The 19249-nt window shown below is 38.5% G+C and overlaps 1 protein-coding gene across 2 annotated transcripts in view; it reads left to right on the top strand.

The window, feature by feature from the left end:
* CACHD1 (cache domain containing 1) overlaps positions 1-19249 on the top strand; it is a 210530-nt gene that overhangs the window by 56974 nt on the left and 134307 nt on the right. For both annotated transcript variants that reach the window (XM_030572407.1, XM_030572408.1), the window contains exon 2: positions 18831-18893. In XM_030572407.1, coding sequence (XP_030428267.1) covers positions 18831-18893 — 63 coding nt within the window. The remainder of the gene's footprint in view (positions 1-18830; positions 18894-19249) is intronic.

Below are 19249 nucleotides of genomic sequence, written 5' to 3'. Positions count from 1 at the left end.
CGCGGTGAGTCGACTGCTGCCACTCCCCATTCAACTCTGCCTGCACCTCTTGTAGCGGTGGAGTACAGGAGTCGACAGAAGAGCGCTCTGAGGTTGATTTATCGTGTCTAGACTAGACATGATAAATCGACTCCCGCTGGATTGATTGCTGCCAGCTGATCCGGCGGGTGGTGTAGACATACTCTTTGTTCTCTTTGGAGAGGAATGAAAGGAAAGGAAGCTTCACCTTCTCGAGCAGCTTGTATGGTGATTTGGTCATTCAGAAAGTGTCATTTTTGTGTCATATCTGCAAAATACTACATATTATTCACATTGAAAATATATTTTTTTAATTCTCATGCATTTAAACTTGTTACCTGAAAGATAGACCGAACACTGGTAAAACTGTGCCAAAAACCTTACTGCGGGAGACAGGAAGGCTGCCTAGTCTTTGCCTCACTGTGGAGTAAATCCTACTCAGGGAGGAGTAAGAGTGTGCCAGAGTGAAACAGATGATGAAAGATTTGCTCTGTGGGAGGCAAAAAAATACATTTTCTTTTGAGAAGGAAGGTGGGCTGTGGAGTTTATTTGATCCGTTGTCTGCAGATCTTAGCCCAAAGTGAAGGTACGTATCCATGATCATTGAAGCATATTCTGAATACCTTGGACAAAATCTTGACCCCATGAAAGTCAGTGAGAAATTTCGCATTGACTTTAAGTGGGGTCAGGATTTCACTCTCTGGATTTTGGGTTTGTTTTTGAACCTTGCGATGGGAGGAGAGAGGAATCCAAACAAACACTGATGTAGTAACATCACTTTAATTTTTTAAAACAATTTACTTTAAAAGTAGTTTATAGAAATGTGCTTGAATTCTGGAAGCTGACATTCTCTGTCTACAGAACAGGCTCCTCTCAGGCAGACAACAGTGCAAGCTTGACATTGCCTGACAAGGTGTCTCAGGCCTGGTAGGAAGGGACAGCATCTATTGATGAGAGGATAGCTCATTATCAGCAGTTCATTCAATCTTTGATCTTTGCTGCAACTACCAGGAAAGGCGATAATTAGAACAACTTTGGCCACCAGTAGACCGGTTTAGATATGAACTAATGATCTCATTACGGATTCTGACCATCAAGTTCCCTTCTAGGATGGTTGTAACCGACCATTATATTGATTAGAAATAGAATAAACTGCAAAGATGCAATGTGGGTGATTTTTTTTTTAATAGCATTCAAAATACCAACACTCCCGGCTCAAACTTCAAAATTCAGATGCAACATTTTCCTCTATATAATTCTATAATCCGATGCAATGTAACTTGCCAGAGCAACCTACAGAAAAATAATCCGTTTTATGTGTACCATAAACATGAAGAAATTCATATAAATACTTTTGGGTTTGAAGTCTTGTAGGACTGAATGAATAACTTTTAAAGCTTGGGAGGGAGAGCTGGTCCTAGTGAGTTGTTGTGGATTACTTCCACCATCTGCTTTACATTTTAAGGTTGGGTAACATAACTTTCCTTTTCTGAAATATTGCCATGCACATTGTCATGAGTATAACTTTAGTCAATTTATATTGGCTAGATGCTGAATCTTTTTAACATATGGAACTAATTTTCTCCCCCACCACTTTTTTGCCTCCCCCCCAAAAAGAAAAAAAAATTCAGTACCTTGTTGCATTTTTGGCAGTTTTTCAGTTTTCCTTTACTTTTCTCTCACTGTAAAAGCCTGCAGTTTACTAAGGGGACATGTCTAGAAGTGCTGTACTCCAGCTTAAATGTTTGCGTTCAGGGAATGTCATACCTAATTACTACTCTCTGGTTGTGGATATAACTGTTGAAACAATGAGCTGCTCTTTATAAAGACCAGTATATCCCATATCCTATTGTATTTACCAGATTATAAATACTATCTGTGTGGCTTTGTACCACCGGAGAACAAGATGAACCTGGATCTTGACACCACTAGGGTCCAGTGCAAGGCCTGACTGTTTGCACAAGACATCCCACGTTAATGATGACCGCAGGATAACTGGCAGCATCTCTTCTAACAACACTCACAATATGGAAGAAATGTTGCATACATGGATACTCTGATCCTGTCAGATGGTATTTGCGTCTAAAAATCATACATGGTGTTCAGTTATCACAGTGATAGGTGTACTTAAAAAATACTGAAGATACATTTTACTTCAGTGAGACACACAACCTTCATTAAGATATAATTGAGGCTTCAAAGACACATCAGTTGCTCCTGCTAAAAGTCATAAATGCCGAGGCTGGAAAGGACCATTGCGATTCTCTAATCCAGTGGTTCACAAACTGGTTCCGCCACTTGCACAGGGAAAGCCCCTGGCAGGCCGGGCCAGTTTGCCACATCTGCAGGTTCGGCCGATCGCGGCTCCCAGTGGCCGTGATTTGCTGCTCCAGGCCAATGGAAGCTGCCGGAAGTGGGGACCAGTACATCCCTCGGCCCGCACCACTTTCTGAAGTTCCCATTGGCCTGGAGCAGCGAACCACAGCCAGTGGGAGCTGCGATTGGCCAGACCCGTGGACATGGCAGGTAAACAAACCATCCCAGCCCGCCAGAGGCTTTCCCTGCACAAGTGGCAGAATAAGTTTGGAAACCACTGCTCTAGTCTGACTTTCTGTAATACTTAGGCCATAGAACTTCCTCAAAATAATTCCTAGAGCAGATCTTTTGGAAAAACATCCAATCTTGCTTTAAAAACGGTCAGTGATAGAGAATCCAGAATGACACTTGGTAAATTGTTCCAATGGTTAATTACTCTCACTGTTAAAATGTATGTCTTATTCCAGTCTGTATTTGTGTAATGTCAACTTGCAAGCATTGGATCGCATTATACATTTCTCTGCTAGATTGAAGAGCCCATTATTAAATATTTTTTCGCCATGTAAATACTTAATACTGAAATCAAGTCACCCTTTAATCTTCTCTTTAAGGTTAAGCTAAGTGGAATTGAGGTCTTTGAGTCTATCTCTAAAAGGCATGATTACTAATCTTTTAATCATTATTGTGGCTCTTCTCTGAGCCTTCCCCAGTTTATCAACATCTTTCTTAAATTATCGGCACCAAAACTGGATACAGTATTACAGTAGCAGTCTCACCAGTGCCAAGTACAAAGGTAAAATAACCTTTTTACTCCAACTTGAGATTCCCCTGTTTATGGATCCTAGGATCACGTTAGCTTTTTTGACCACATTGGGTATGTCTACACTGCAGCTGGCCCATGTCCCAAGGCTCGGGCTGACATGGGCCAGTTGCAGGTTTTTAACTGCATTGCATGTTCAGCTGATTATCCACCATGACCCCTAAATCTTATTAGAGTCTCTAATTTCCCAGGATAGAATCCCCTAACCTGTAAATATAGTCTAGATTCTTTGTTCCTAGATGTATACATTTATATTTAGCTATATATATATATAATCTGCCCAGTTTACCAAGCGAAGCAGATCTCTCTGAATCAGTGACCTATGGTCTTCATTATTTACCACTACCCCAATTTTTGTGTCATCTGCAAACTTTATCAGTGATGATTTTATGTTTTCTTCCAGGGTTATTGACAAAAATGTTAAATAGAGTAGGGCCAAGAACTGATCGCTGCAGGACCCCACTGGAAGCAGACCCACTTGATGATGATTCCTCATTTACAGTTACATTGTGAGACCTATCAGTTAGCCAGTTTTTAATCCATTTAATGTGTGCCCTGTTAATTTTCTGGATTTTAGTCAAAATATTGTGGGGGACCAAGGCAAACATTTTACAGAAGTCTAAGTACGTTACATCAAGACTATTACTTTTATCAGCCGAACTTGTAATCTCATGAAAAAAAAGATATCAAGTTACTTTGACAGGATCTAATTTCCATAAACCCATATTGATCTGAATTAATTACATTACCTTTCTTTAATTCTTTGTTTTCCAGTGCTGTATCAGCCACTCCATTATCTTTCCTGGGATCGATGTCAGATTGACAGGCCGAAAATTACCTACATTGTCCCATTTGCACTTTTTAAAAATTGGCACAAGGTTAGCTTTCTCCCAGTGTGGTGGAACTTCCCTAGTGCTCCAGGACTTACTAAAAATCAACATTAAAAGTCCAGTGTGCTCCTGTGCCAGCCTTTTAAAACTCTTGAATGCAAGTTATCTGGACCTGCTGATTTAAGTGTCTGTCTTTAGTAGCTTCTGTTTAGACTGTCTCAAGTGGATGTTAATGGAAAGAGCGTTGTCATCACCATATGATGAAACTATATCAGCTATATTATTGTAGTTATATATTTTTTTAAATCTTGAAAGCTAGGGAATTTTAAATTACAGTTTTTATGAAAAACTAAGTTTGACAGTCTCTGTTTTGAGTAATAGTTGACTGTGTAAAAATAATTTTACCATAAAAAAATCCAGACCTCTTATATATTGTTAACTCATGAAATAATCAAAATTGCTTTATTGTCAAGGTTCTTAGTATTTTTTTTATCCAAAGCTGCCAAAAAGCTTAGCAAGTGATGTTAGAGCCTCACAATATTCCTGCAGAGTAGATCAGGGTGTATGATCATTTTACTGACTAGTGAAATGTAGCCACCTCCAGCGCAAAATGGAGCAGTTATGTAAAAGCAAACAACACTACAACACAATAGATTAAGACAGGAAGTGAAGAAGAATACAAGTTCAAAATAAAATTCAAGTGCTGTTTCCAAGCACTACCATGGAAACAGTTTGTTTAGCTACGGCCGAGACTGGAAATAAATCCTATTTTCAAATTGACCAAACACAATTTAATATTTATTTTTCAGAACTTTCCTTCTTTCAGGCCTCATGCCAAAGTATAGCAATCTCATTTCCATTTTATTTTTAAAAAACAAATTTTTCCAGTTCAAACCTTCATTCTTGGTTCCTGGCCTCAACATGACCCTGAAGCTATCATTTACTACAGCTAGAGGTAATGAAAGAATGTCTCAAATGTCTGCTGTGTTGTAGGGAATGAACTCTGTGAGGGACCATGATTTTGAACTGACCTAGCGATTAATGATGACATGCAGGCCTCCAACCTTGAACTTTCCATCAGTGGCCATGTTAGTATGGTTGCAAACATGGACAAAGAGAATTCACGTGTTGAAGAATAGGGTGGGCATCCTGCAGAATAAACTGAGAGGTTAGAGGGGTTAGCAGGTCACCAGGATTTTTTTTTTAACTGAGTACTGTTATGACTTCCTATTGAAATGTTTTGCAGGAGGCTGTGGTTTGCTCCTTAACCACTTCTTGCACTCCTGCTCTGTGCCCCCCACAACCCCATCCTCCTTTTACTTTCCAAAGCAAGATAACTGCTAGTCAGCAGGCTTTTTTTTTTTTTTTTAACAGCTTCAGTCTCCTGCACCTTTCTATGTGATTGAAACAAGGTATTACTACAAAGTGGGTTGTAGACTTAACTCATTAAGGTATCCTGGACTATACACAGGGCCCTTTGTTTTCAGTTTTTATTTTATTTAATTTTTCCCGGGAATTTCTCGGTGTTTATTACTGCAACATCAAAAACAGCTGAAAATTGGTGCAAAAAACTATTAATAATTTTTCTGGGTAAATATTGCAGTTTATTTTGGTGGATGGAAAAACGGGGGAAATATTGAGTAGATTAATGCATTGATGAATGTAATTCCATGTGGTTTGCTGCAGAACTAAAAAAGAACTCAAACCACAGTGCCACCTCTGAGTTTAAGAAAACAATATATCTCTAATCCCCAAATATAACTTTTCATTTGAATAAACAGTTTACTATTGTAGACTTTGAACTATTAGCCTATAAATATTTACATATAATAACTGGGCCCAATATTTTAAAATATTTATAAACACTCATTGTCTTATGTGAAGTCCTTCAGTGTAATTTCCAAAAGTCCTACATAGCGTAGATTTGCAGCAATCTTTTTAAGGAATCTTTTCCAAGGCTTGTTCTCTACTAACAGCTTCAAATGCGCACATGGTGGGCATGAGATTCATCAGTGAGTTCAGATGCACATGCACTTCAGAACTTCTGTACGTGCTTCTTTGTTTATTGTGTGTATCTTCTAGACTAATTTATAGCCTTACTTCAACAAGCAGATATGCATATGCACACAAACTAATGTATTATCATAATGCATATATCTCATGCAATATATTGTATTTTATTAGGAAAATGCAAAGTTTTTTTTATACATTTGAATGATACAAGAGTAGAGTGAAAATTGGGGAAAAAATGAATAATACTTTTTGTAAAACCTGGGTTTTTTTCGGTTTAAAAAATCTGTTTACACAGAAAACGAAGGGGCTTGACTATACACCATCACTGGTTAAAAGGCAAGGTGAAAGCCTGGCTCCATTGATGTCAATGACCAAACTTCCATTGACTTCAACTGGGGAGGGGGAGTGGTCAAGATTTCACCCAGAGAGCTTTTGATGGAATGAAGTATCATCTGTGTAATTCAGGTGATGATGACTACATATTTGTGGTTCCCAGCCAAGGCCAGGATTGGTGTACTAATGCACCTATATTTTGTCTGTTCCTGAACATGTAGTTATTTTGTAGACTAGCTTACTTGGCTACAGTGTTAATATATCTTAACCAAAAAAGATTCACACCAAGATTGTACATCTCTGTGTATGTCTCTTGCACTTCAAAACTGTAGGGCCTTGCCTTATATGATAGGCTTTTACTTCAGAAATAGACTTCCGACAGAGACTCTTTCTCTCATTTCTCAAGGTCTCAATCCAGCAAAGCACTGAAGCAGGTGCATAACTTTACGCATACCCCATGACTTCAATGGGTATTATAACGTGCTTAAAGTTACACAAGAGCCTAAGAGCTTTGCTGTCCCAGCGCCCATGTGAGCCTGCGGTTGCTCTGAAAAAACAGGATTGTCAACTTTGGGCCATTGACTTCAATGAGAGTTAGACCAGGCCATTTTTGCACAAGCATGTCCGTTGTTGGAGCCATTGATTGTCTTATGTTTGCAATAAGTGTTCTGATCTTGTTGGTGCTTTTTAAAAAACATGTAAAGCGTTAATAAAATAAGAAACTGAAGGTTGAGGTAGGTGATATGTAACTGTAAATAAACCAGGCCAGGACTGCAAGGTTAGCACTTCTGCTCCTGTGAGAAGCATCATGAAATCTTGAATTACTTCTTATTTCTCATCCAAAAGACTGCACTTTCAGCAGTACAAAGAACGAGGAGTACTTGTGGCGCGAGCAGTGCAGTGATCTTTAAGAGCATACTGGGGCATTGGTTTGGTATTAAGTCAGAGGAGAAGAACACCCAAGCCCTGCCTCTCGTGCAGGTACTGGCCTAGCTTATCTCTGGCACCTTAGAGACTAACAGATTTATTTGAGCATAAGCTTTCATGGGCTATAGCCCACTTCATCGGATGTAGCCCACAAAAGCTTATGCTCAAATAAATTCGTTAGTTTCTAACATGCCACAAGTACTCCTGTTCTTTTTGCAGATACAGACTAACACGGCTGCTATTCTGAAACCTAGCTTATCTCTGTGTCTGACTTCTCTCTCTAAGTTTAGAATGTAAGTTCCTTGGGCAGGGACTATGTCTTCCTTTGTCTTGTGCAGTGCCAAGCACACTGTGCTTAACAAATAATGTAATAAAGAGCAATAATTTAAAAAACTTTCCTGAAAAGACGTCTTTTCTGTCATCCACAATCAGTAAGTATAACTGAACCACTAAAAGTACCCATGCCTACATTAAGTAACTCTATAATTGTACTGCTATAACCCTCATTCTAGGGAGGGAAAAAGCCATTGTAAACAGTGACACCTTGTTTTGAACAAATTGATCTAATGACCTTACAGTGATCTGTTACCCTCATTTGGTTAGGAAAACATAGTGGGTAACTTTGAAACATTTGTCTCTTAGGGCTTTGTTTCCCACAAGGGTTTGCTTTTGTGTTGCGTGGTTTCCCCAAAAATATTTCCCACCACAGTTACCACAAGTAGCTCTGCCAATGGTAACAATGGGAAGCATCAGCCACTTGAAGCCCTGCCTGCCCTAGTATTCCTTCCCTTGTAGCTGAACCAGTGATTGCAACAGTTGGAATTTTTCACAGAGATGCCCTGTGTAGAGACAGGCTACTGTGGTCTGCTAGTGGAGAGTTTTACTGCCATGCCTGAGGCAGCAGTTATTTAAAAATCTCACAGGAAACTGGAAACAAAGCACTCTCAGAGACAATAAAGAGTTCTTTAAAAATATGTCTTGTGATGTAACTGTAAATTAGCTGCACTTCATTTACTATTCACTGAATGTTGCACAAATGTTTTACATTTAATTTTTTTTCTGACTTTGGCCGTCAGTATGTTTAATCTTCAGCAGAAAAAATGCCATCCAGTTTGAAAGCTGGATTCAGTTCTAGTCTGCCATTTCTAATTCTGGTTAGCAAAACCGATATGCAAATAGTTGACTGCTTTGACTAACAATCTGAGCCTGTATTCTTGAGTAAGAGATACAGTGTTAGCAATCACGTTTGTGTATGTTTGTGAAAGTAACTTCAGAATGTTGCTGCTGAGTTCACTTTAATCTTCAGGAGCTGAGGAAACAACTCAGCAGTGTACATTTTAGTTTCTGATCTGAGCACAGTTTAGAACCATTCCCCAAGTTTAAAAAACAACCCCCTTTCCACACTTCTTTCAGCTTCAAATTTTGCTTAGTAAGCCTCAAAGTCCCATTCCACTCATCATTAAGATTATATGAATTGGGCGCATCAGAAGCTGCCTTCTCCTTGCACATTGGTTGCTGGTTTGTTTACTTCTTCTGTTCAAGGCCCTGAAAGCTTCAAAGCCATTGGTGAGTCAGGACAGCTGTGCTGGAAAGTGCCTAAGTACATATAAAACCCCAAACCATGATTAGATGCTAAAGAGGAACTTTGTTTGGGAAATTTCAGGTTAATCACGCTAGCTGTTTTTGAGTTCTGTATCTTTCAAAAAGTAGAGTCTTAACTTTCTGAAAACTTCTGTTTGGGGAAATTGGGTTTTGTATTATATAGACTTCCAGTTATTTCACATCCTTATCCACACAAAGCTAGCACAGGACTCTTCTGGAAACCATAAATATTTTGTGATTTTAGTTTGGTATCTTCCTGCCCCTTGGAAATTCTACATTAGCCCCTGCAGATATTGTAATTTCCTCTCTAAACTCCAGTGTAAGTATAATCTGTGTGCTCCGATGTTGAAGGGAAAGGGAAATTGATGGTCAAGTATAGGAGTAGTGTGGAGAGGGTTCTGAATAGTAGGTGATGGAGCTGGGTATGGTCCAGAAGACATGTACAGTTGGGCTCTTATGTGGGTATATAGGAGTCCATACTGCAGACTTGAGAATTGTTTATTACCATGGCTTATATTACCATAGCACCTGGAACCTGGACCCCATTGTCTTAGATGCTGTATGAACACGGAAGAAAAAGAACGCACCTGAAGACGTGTTTTTTACCCATTATGCCCAAATAAATCAGTTAGGCTTTAAGGTGCCACTGGACTCCTCATTCTTTTTGTGGATACAGACTAACACGGCCACCCTGCTGATACTCGACAGGAATAAAAAGACAGTCCTGCCCCAAAGAGCTTACAGTCTAAGAAAAAAGATAACAGATAGAGACAGGTAGATGGGGGAATACAAGAGAACAATGAAACAATAACCCTCCTAAGAATTCATCAGTCTTTGTGGAGCTTATGACATCTGCCAGAGTTTGTGCATTTCACCAGTGTATAGCCCTATCAACAGAAGACGGGAGAACTATATGGGTGGGGGGAATCAATGTCTGGAAATTCCAAGCTCAGATTCCATAAATAACATTAACTCTGCCTCTCTATCTTGCCATGGCCCACTTTATGGTGTATTATGCTTGAAGACTATGTGTAGCTGCTAAGATACATCAAAATGTTGCTTGTTGACTATAGTAGGAATGTCACTGAGGGAGGGACAAGTCTGTATTTGTTGAAAAAGAGAGTGGATGTTTTAGCTGGCTCATTCAGGGAGGGTGAATGAAAAGGTTTTCTGGCTAGATTGGTATTCACTGTGTAATGACAAAATTCTAGGGTAGTTTATGGGCTACTATAGTAGGAGATATGTGGCTCATTGCAGAACTAAAAATTAATGGTAGCTTTTAGCTACAAGTGATCATGAATCTGATCACATTTATCATGTGCAAGCAGAACATAGTCCAGACGAGTAATATGTATACATGGTGCTTTAACAGGGCCAATTTTCACAAAGCTGAAAAGAAATTATGAGCCAAATCAGTAGAGAGAAGGAATTTAATCAGAAAAAATGCAAATGATGATGGTGGAATCATATAAGAACACTTTACTAAATGCCCAAAAAGCCACAGTCCCACAAGTGAGGAAAAAGGCTGTGTTCGTTAAAAAACTAACCTGATTTAGAGGGAAAGTGAAGGCAGCTATAAAATATATATAACAAAAGGAGAAAGTGGAAATTGATGGTGGTGAATATAGGTCAGAAGTTGGAAACTGTAGGGAATTGATAGGGGAAGCAAAGAGACACAGGGAGAAGGCTATGGATGGGGAGCTAGGGGACAGTAAGAGGGAATTTTAAAAAAAATATTAGGAACAAAAAGCATCCTGACAGTGGTATTAGTCAATTACTGGTTGGAAGTGGTAGCATTATTAATAGTGGCGCAGAAAGGGCAGAAGTGTTCAATAAATGTTTCTGTTCTATATTTGGGGTAAAAACAGATGTTGTTCTTCTTTGAGTAGTGTCCCTGTGGGAACAGCACTCTAGGTGTGCTTGCATCTCCTGTGCCTCAGATTGGAGATTTTAAGTGGCAGTGTTTTTTTGGCCCACACATGTGCCCTCTGCAGCCTGGTGCCCTACACCGAGAATATATTGAGTTGTGTGGGCGAACCATCCTCAGTTCCTTCTCAACTGCCTCAGCAGTGTGCGAGTTGAGCATACCTCAACTGAATTTTTCTCTCATTCTTAATATTTAGTTAGTATGAGTTGTTAGTTCCTTTTGTGTTACTTAGCTGTAGTAATGTTATAGTTTTTTAAAATAAAACAAAAAAACCTTAAAACAAAAAGATTTTACGTATACTTTCAGAATAAGGATCATTCTCTCTGCACCTCTCTATTTCAATAGCCTGTCTTAATAATGTTCCCGTCACAGAAAGACATAAAGCTGTGACTTGGACATCCACTCATACATTTGCTGAACACTATGCAGTCACTCATGCCTCAGCTTCTCAGGACGTATTTGTCTCTACTGTTCTGTCATCAATCCTAGATTTCACTCTGAAGCCCCACCTCTCTGCAGAGGGTATGACTCGATAATCACTTAGAGTGGAACACCCATAGGGACTTACCATTCCACCTTGAAGAACGTGGGCTATGCTTGAAGAATGGTGGACTCTGTCCTGAGAAGCACTGCCTCTGAAAGAGATTTGGGGGACCTGGTGGATGATTAGCTGAACATGAGCTCCCAGTGTGACGCTGTGGCCAAAAGAGCTAATGCGATCTTGGGATGCATAAATACGAAAATCTTGAGTAAGAGTAGAGAGTTTGTTTTGCTTCTGTATTTAGCACCAGTGTAACTGCTGCTGAAATACTGTATCCAGTTCTTGTGCCCACGATTATGGAAGAATGTTGATTAATTGGAGTGGATTCAGAGAAGAGCCACAAGGATGATTAAAGGATTAGAAAACATGCCTTATAGTGATAAAGATAAAGAGCTCAGTTTAGTTAGCTAAACCTTAGAGAAAATATTAATGGGTGACTTGATTATGGTTGATAGGTATTTACATGGGGAACAAATATTTAATAACAGGCTCGTCAGACTAGCAGAGAAAGGAATAACATGAACCTGATGGGTAGAAGCTGAAGCTAGATAAAATTCGGACTGGAAATAAGGCATACAATTTTGACACTGAGCATAATTAACCACTGGAACAAGTTACCAAGGGTCGTGGTGGATTCTTCATCACTGACAATTTTTAAATCAAGATTGGATGTTTTTGTAAAAGATCTGCTCTAGGAATTATTTTGAGGAAGTTCTGTGGCCTGTGTTTTATAGGAGATCAGACTAGATGATCACAATGGTGTCTTCTGGCCTTGGAATCTATGATTATTGGAAATATGAAAAGATGCAGTGAGTGGGTGCAAGGTCTGTCCAGTATAAAAGCAAGGTGTTCTGGGATACATAAGGAGGAGAATTAGGGTTGTTTGTGGAAACTTACCTCTAACTTTCCAGACTTTAAAATGTATGTATGTGTGCACAAAAAATCTAGAATGGACTAGTGTGACTTTTAATAATAATTAATGACCATTGTTCAAGACTTATTGAGGAGTTTTTATGATTTTCATGTAAAAAAGGAAGTGCTGGAACACTCTTCTAGTTCTCCTGTTCTTCTGGTGCTATCATTCAGAAGAATTCTAAAAATAATAATAACGCCTGAATGGTGTTCTGGAGTGTACCGGCATGGCTCGAACCTACTAAAACCTGGTGTAATTAGAGGGTGATCAGAGAAGAGTGACAAGACTGATTAGGGGATGGAAAAGCTTTCATATGAAGAGGCTGAAAAGAATGGGATTGAGTATCTTAGAAAGATGATTAAGTGGGAACATAATAAAAGTATCTAAGATAATGAATGGTGTAGAACAGGTAGATAGGGAGCTTCTACTCTCTATGTTACAAAACACGAACAAGGGCACGTGAAATTGAAAGACTGCAAAATTAAAACTGAGAAAAGGAAATACTTTGTCACATAATTTATCAAAATTTAAAAAACTGGATAACCACAAGAATGACCAAAGGTGGTGATTGATGCCAAGAAAAAAAAGTACTGGAAGGGAAATGAAACTTTACATTTCAGGATGTAAGACAATCTCTATTAGAATTAGAATGACACCTTCCTTTGGGGGAGGGGCACAGATAACCCCACATCTGCCTACTGTAGGATTATTTGCACCTTTGTCGGAGGCATCTGGTGCCTGCTGCTGTTGTATGGACCTTGAGTCTGACCTAGCGTGGCAATTCCTATGTTCCTAGAGCTGTTGTTAGCCTGAGTGATGATGGGTCAGGACAAATAATCTTGAATGACTATCTCATTAAACACTTGTGTAATTGTTCCTGTTCAAGTGAGCTAGGATTCTGCTGCCATCTGTTAAGCAGACTCAATTAAACAGCAAGGGGTGGGGAGAATAAAGTGAAGATGCTAATACATGGTGAAAACCGCACTGAGAATGATCTCTCAAATATTTCTCTTTTTTTTTTTTCCTTTTTTTGGTAAGTTTCTGGAATTTAAATTTACCTTTCAATCTGTGGAATCTCTTCAACTTCTTTTGGAAGTTGACTAAAGACACTTTTTTGTTTAGAAAATTAAATAACACTCTATGTAAATGTTCACATGTGCTTTGTGCACTAGTTAAATAACAATAAAAGGCAAAAGGATCAGGGGATCTTATCTGTCAATTGCTCTATGATTTATTCTTTTCTCCAGTTGGTACAATCCTTAGTGCAGATTACTGGTTTAGATTCATTGTTAAAAATTGCACTTTGGCTAATAGGTTTCTTACTTTTCTTGCATAGTTTTAATAAAAATGAGAAAACTGAATGTTTGCACAGAGATTTTTTTTTATTTCGTAAGATTAAAATTCTCCTGATATACAGAGGGAAATAATTTTTGCTCTTTGCTCTTTTTAAATTTTGCTATAATAGCTGCATTATATAGGGAACAGATATCTAAGTAATAGAATTGCTAGGAGAGGTAGAAGAGCAATTCATCTGTAACCTGAGTGAAAGATCAGGGGACTGTATCTATGAATTGCTCCATGATTTATCCCTTTCTTCAACTGGTGGGATCCTAATTTAGTGTGGATTTCTGGTTTAATTAATTGTTGAAAATTGCAGTTTGGCTAACATGTTTTTACTTTTCTTGTAAAGTTTTAATAAAACTCAGAAAATTCTATGCCTGAAAAGAATATTTTAAAGAATTTGATTAAAATTGATCTTAACCCAAAATAAGCTTAAAATAAAAAAATTTATTCCAGTGGCCAAATGAATTACTATAAGTAGTGATTTTTTTTGTAACTGTTCATAACGTGCTCTCTCATTATTTTGATAGTTCATAAACACAGCTATATTTAAAGACATAGGGGAAAGGTCAGCTTTGTATTAAGGACAGGAAGCTTTATTCTTGCTAGCTAACAAACTGTTTCCTTGTTGTTTCTTTTGATATCTGGAGATTAAATGCTATGTGGGGAGAAAAATTCAGTTAATTTAAAATATTTTGCATCAGAACGACACCCTTCAGTGTATTTTTCTCAGATGTTAAATGTATCTTCTCATCTAAAGGAAAAAAAAATGTTTGTAGTTTAAATACCTGAGCAGAGCTTTTAACAGAAGTCTGGAAAGAAGAAGAAATCTGCATATATGTCTTTAGAGTAGTTGCATTTTGCTTTTTTATCCTTCTAGTCTCCCTGGGACTTGTGAACTGAGGAGGTTTACTTCTGCCCTTCCAAATGATGCTCTCAAATTAAGAATTCAAATTTCTGAAATTCCTAAAGTCCTCAAGAGGAAAAGGGATAAGGGAAAGTGACGGTCATAAGCCAAGATTTTCCAGAGTGCCTCTGCTGTCAGTATATGTGTACATTCTGACTAAAAGCAAATAGGCCAGACTCTCACCTGGAAAACTCATGCAGTTGTTGAACAACTTCTGTTAAACTTCATTTGGTTCAACGTTAAACACCTTATGTAGCTCTAAATAATTCTGATTTTATATTGTTAAAACTTAGGAGATCTGAACGGAGGGTCTGGGAAGTCTGTTTCAGACTTACAGCATTGCTATAAACATGAAGCAGTTCGTCTACTTCATGTCCTCCACCATAGTATCTCTGAATAGCTGTCAGGGCACATATTTAGCCAGATAGGAACAGCTGATATTCTTGCTGCTGCATTTCCATGCATTGGGCTCCATGTTGATGTATGCGATGTTCACTCTCTGGGTGAAATCCTGACCCTTTTTAAATCAATGGCAAAACTCTCATTGACTTCAGTAGAGCCAGGATTTCACCCTCTTTTTTGTTTTTTCTTTTGTGTAATTGACATTTTAGTGTCTTTGAAGTCTCTAATGTAATCTCCAGTGCTTCACTCTCTTCCCTGTGTGATGCACTGAGGCTCCGGTAAATGGTAGAGAGGCTGCCATGGGCCATAAGTTTTTGTGGAGTAACTTCAGTTTAGATTGTGGTGTCGGTTGTTTACTTTTTTTCTTCTCAGAAGTAAAATGATAAAGACAGGTGCAGAAGCAAAAGTTTAATCTGAGTTGTATTGGTTAAAGCCTTTAGTAAGGAGCAAAATGACTACATATTCTACTGCAGCATTACTACAGGATTCTTAAATAAAGGAAAACATCACTGAAAAATGAGTCACTTTAATATGTATAAAAATCCCACAGTAATAATTTATTATGACTTTTATTATTTTTTTAAAGATATGCCCCTAAATATTAAACATTAGTTAACTTTAACATTCAAAGGGCCAACTGTTGTCTTTTTAAATTATTTTTGTAGTATTTAGTCTTCTTAAATTTTTGAAGTAATATTTATTTAATCAACAATTTACTCCCTCTCCATTTCAAACAGTTCCCCCCCTCCCTTGTTTCTGCAGTACAAACCAAGAAGTTGCACCTCTGATGGCTGGCTTCTTTTTTTCTTGCAAAGCACCCTGAGGTCAGGTATCTGGGTGAAAGCTGCTATATATATTCCAGCAATGAATGGCAAATATTTTAATTAATTTTAAAATTACCCCCTCCCCAGCATGTGACAAATCTCATATATCAGGAATTCGTGTTCTAATAGAGCAAGATTGGGGTGGGGCAAAGGACTGGACAATCTATTCATTTATTTTCTGCATTAAAAGTACAATCAATCCCCATAGCTACTGTTGAGATTTTGTGGTTCCCAATGAGTCTGATGCTGGGTAGAATCAAGGGACTTCAATTCGATGCGATTCAATTCAGTTCAACAAGGCTTTATTCAACATGCACAAAAGGAGAGCCCCTGATACAAAAAATCAGGCAGAGTCCCTCCAGCAAGGAGCCCCTCCCCTTGCTATTTTATAGCACGTGGCACTTACATAACAGGTTACATAACATGAACCTCTAACAAATAAGAGTTAACCTTTCCATAAATGGATTTGTTTATCACATGGTCATAGTTGTCCATTCCACACGCTGAGCTCACCCCTCTCCCCCCGGCCTTCTCTAGAATGTTCCTAGGGTGGTGATCCACAGCATGCTTCCCTATGCATAAGCACCCTGCAAACCACATTTTATCCAAAATGAACACAAGCATACCCTTCAGCACCTTCAAGACATCCCTGGGCAACTAAATGTATTAAGCTGTGCTTCATCAGAAATAGTTGTACTTTGTTCCTGAATGGTCTTCTGAGTGTATTGATGGTGTCTTTCCGTGTTCAACTTGGTATTTGAAGTGGGGAATCTAATAGGAAATGTTGAGAATATCTTCCCCAGGGATCTTTTTGTAAATACCTACCCATCAATTTCATCTGGTCCATCACAAAAGCAAAATGCTGCTCGTTTGAAGTATTTTTTATTTTTATTTTTTTTAGATCTGGGAATAAACCATCTGTGGCAGGGATTGTTTAGCAGTGCTCTGTTGAATGTCAGAGGTGTACTCGCAGTATAAATGCCTAGCTGGAGCTGTCCCGGGGAGATGAAGAACTCAGATGTTTTGAGAAGGTTTCCTTGCACCTTACTTTGAATTTGATGGCAGAATTTTAACAAGGTGCTCATGTGAGTCCTTGCCAGGATATAACTACTGTTGGTGACGATATAAAGCCTATGAAGGCTCCACACACACAATAAGAATGGTCATACTAGGTCAGACCAAAGATCCATCTAGCCCAGTATCCTGTCTTCTGACAATGGCCAATGCCAGGTGCCCCAGAGGGAATGAACAGAACAGGTGATTCGTTCCCTGTTGCCCATTTCCAGCTTCTGGCAAACAAAGGCAAGGGGACACCATCCCTGCCCATTCTAGCTAATAGCCATTGATGGACCTATCCTCCATGAGCTTATTTAGTTCTTTTTTAAACCCTGTTATAGTTTTGACCTTCACAACATTCTCTGGCAAAGAGTTCCACAGGTTGACTGTGCATTGTGTGAAGTAGTACTTCCTTTTGTTTGTTTCCTGCTGCCTATTCATTTCATTTGGTGAACCCCAGTTCTTGTATTTATGAGAGAGAGTAAATAACACTTCCTTATTTACTGTCTCCACAGCAGTCATGATTTTATAGACCTCTATCATATCCCCCCTTAGTTGTCTCTTTTCCAAGCTGAAAAGTCCCAGTCTTATTAGTCTCTCCTCATATGGCAGCCATTCCGTACCCCTAAACATTTTTGTTGCCCTTTTCTGAACATTTTCTAATTCCAATATACCTTTTTTTTGAGATGGGGTGACCACATCTGCATGCAGTATTCAAGGGCATACCATGGATTTATGTAGCAGCAATATGATATTTTCTGTCTTACTTATCCCTTTCTTAATGATTCCCAGCATTCTGTTCACTTTTTGACTGCCGCTGCACATTGAGTGGATGTTTTCTGAGAACTATCCACAATGACTCCAAGAACTCTTTCTTGAGTGGTAACAGCTAATTTAGACCCCATCATTTTATATCTATATTCGGGATTATGTTTTCCAATGTGCATTATTACTTTGCATTTATCAAGATTGAATTTCATCTGCCGTTTTGTTGCCCCGTCACCCAGTTTTGTGAGATCCTTTTGTAGCTCTTCGCAGTCTGCTTGGGACTTAACTATCTTGAGTAGTTTTGTATCATCTGCAAATTTTGCCACCTCACTGTTTGCCCCTTTTTCCAGATCGTTTATTAATATTTTGAACAGGACTGGTCCCAGTACAGACCCTTGGGAGACAGTTTATTTTCCTCTCTCCATTCTGAAAACTGGCCATTTATTCCTACCCTTTGTCTCCTATCTTTTAACCAGTTACCAGTCCATGAGAGCACCTTCGCTCTTATCCCATGACAACTTACTTTGCTTATGAGCCTTTGGTCAGGGACCTTGTCAAAGCTGTTCTGAAAATCTAAGTACACTATATCCACTGGATCCCCCTTGTCCACATGCTTGTTGACCCCCTCAAAGAATTCTGAGAGTCCTTTGCTTTCCGACTCTAGAAACTTAGATTGGAATAGTAATTGCTGTTACACCAGCGTCTTCTGACGTGGGGATATTCAATGCCAGTCTCACTTCCTAGCAGGCATACAAAATCAGGTCTCATTCTCATGTCATCCAAACACAGAGACCCACCTTATAGTCTCTAGCCCACAGGCTTTTGGATACAGGCAAAAGCCAACAATGGGAGGATCAGAAATGAATTAAAAACTTGGAGAATATGGAAAGAATAACTTTTTGAAAGAGCTTTATTACGTTAAGTGGTTAGTATCTGTAAACAATTATAGTATTTAGAGGTAACAGATTTTAAATAGGAAGCATAGATATTTTAAATTATATCAGTTGGATAAAATAGCAGAGGTTCTGCAAATAACATCCTGTATTTTTCTTTTTAAAAACATAAACATCTGGTTTACTTATTTAATTATAGAGGCATGTTTTTGCTTGCATAAACGTGGTTATCTTTAGCTAAAGTTGACAGTTTTAAAAACCTGTTTTAAATGACTCATAATATGAAATCTGTCCTTTCCTAACATATTGCATTCTTATTGGTTTTTTTTGCCCTTCAATATTGCTTGAAATCAGTATTATGCCAAAGTCCCTTAAGCACCATTTCTGATTTTATTACAGCGGATATTCAACTCCTTTGTGTATACCGAAAAAATCTCAAATGGAGAAAGTGAAGTTCAACAGGTAAGGAAAAAATGGAATGTATAAAAATCCCTGGCCATCCGTTGGGTGAAAGTGTTGGGTTTTTAAAGGGACACAGTCAACTTATATATCGCACTTTTGTCTGAATTTATTTTATTGACTATTCTTACACATGAAATCGGAATGAACAATAACTAAAGGTTGTTTACTTTGTACCCATCTAGTAACTTTGCTCTCCTCTGAATAGAAAGGCAATTTACTTTTCTGTATGGGTTTTTCACTCAGCAACAAGGGAGTGAAAAACATGTCTAGTATAGGCAGGACTTGGAGACAGATATAGTATTGACACTGCTTTCCTAAAAAAAATTGACTAGATTTCAAGTTGACTGTGCCCTTCA

This window comes from Gopherus evgoodei, chromosome 8 (assembly GCF_007399415.2).
Source record: "Gopherus evgoodei ecotype Sinaloan lineage chromosome 8, rGopEvg1_v1.p, whole genome shotgun sequence".
Classification (NCBI taxonomy): Eukaryota; Metazoa; Chordata; order Testudines; family Testudinidae; genus Gopherus; species Gopherus evgoodei.
Note: the sequence above shows the minus strand (reverse complement) of the source record. Positions and strands in the feature narration are given on the sequence as shown.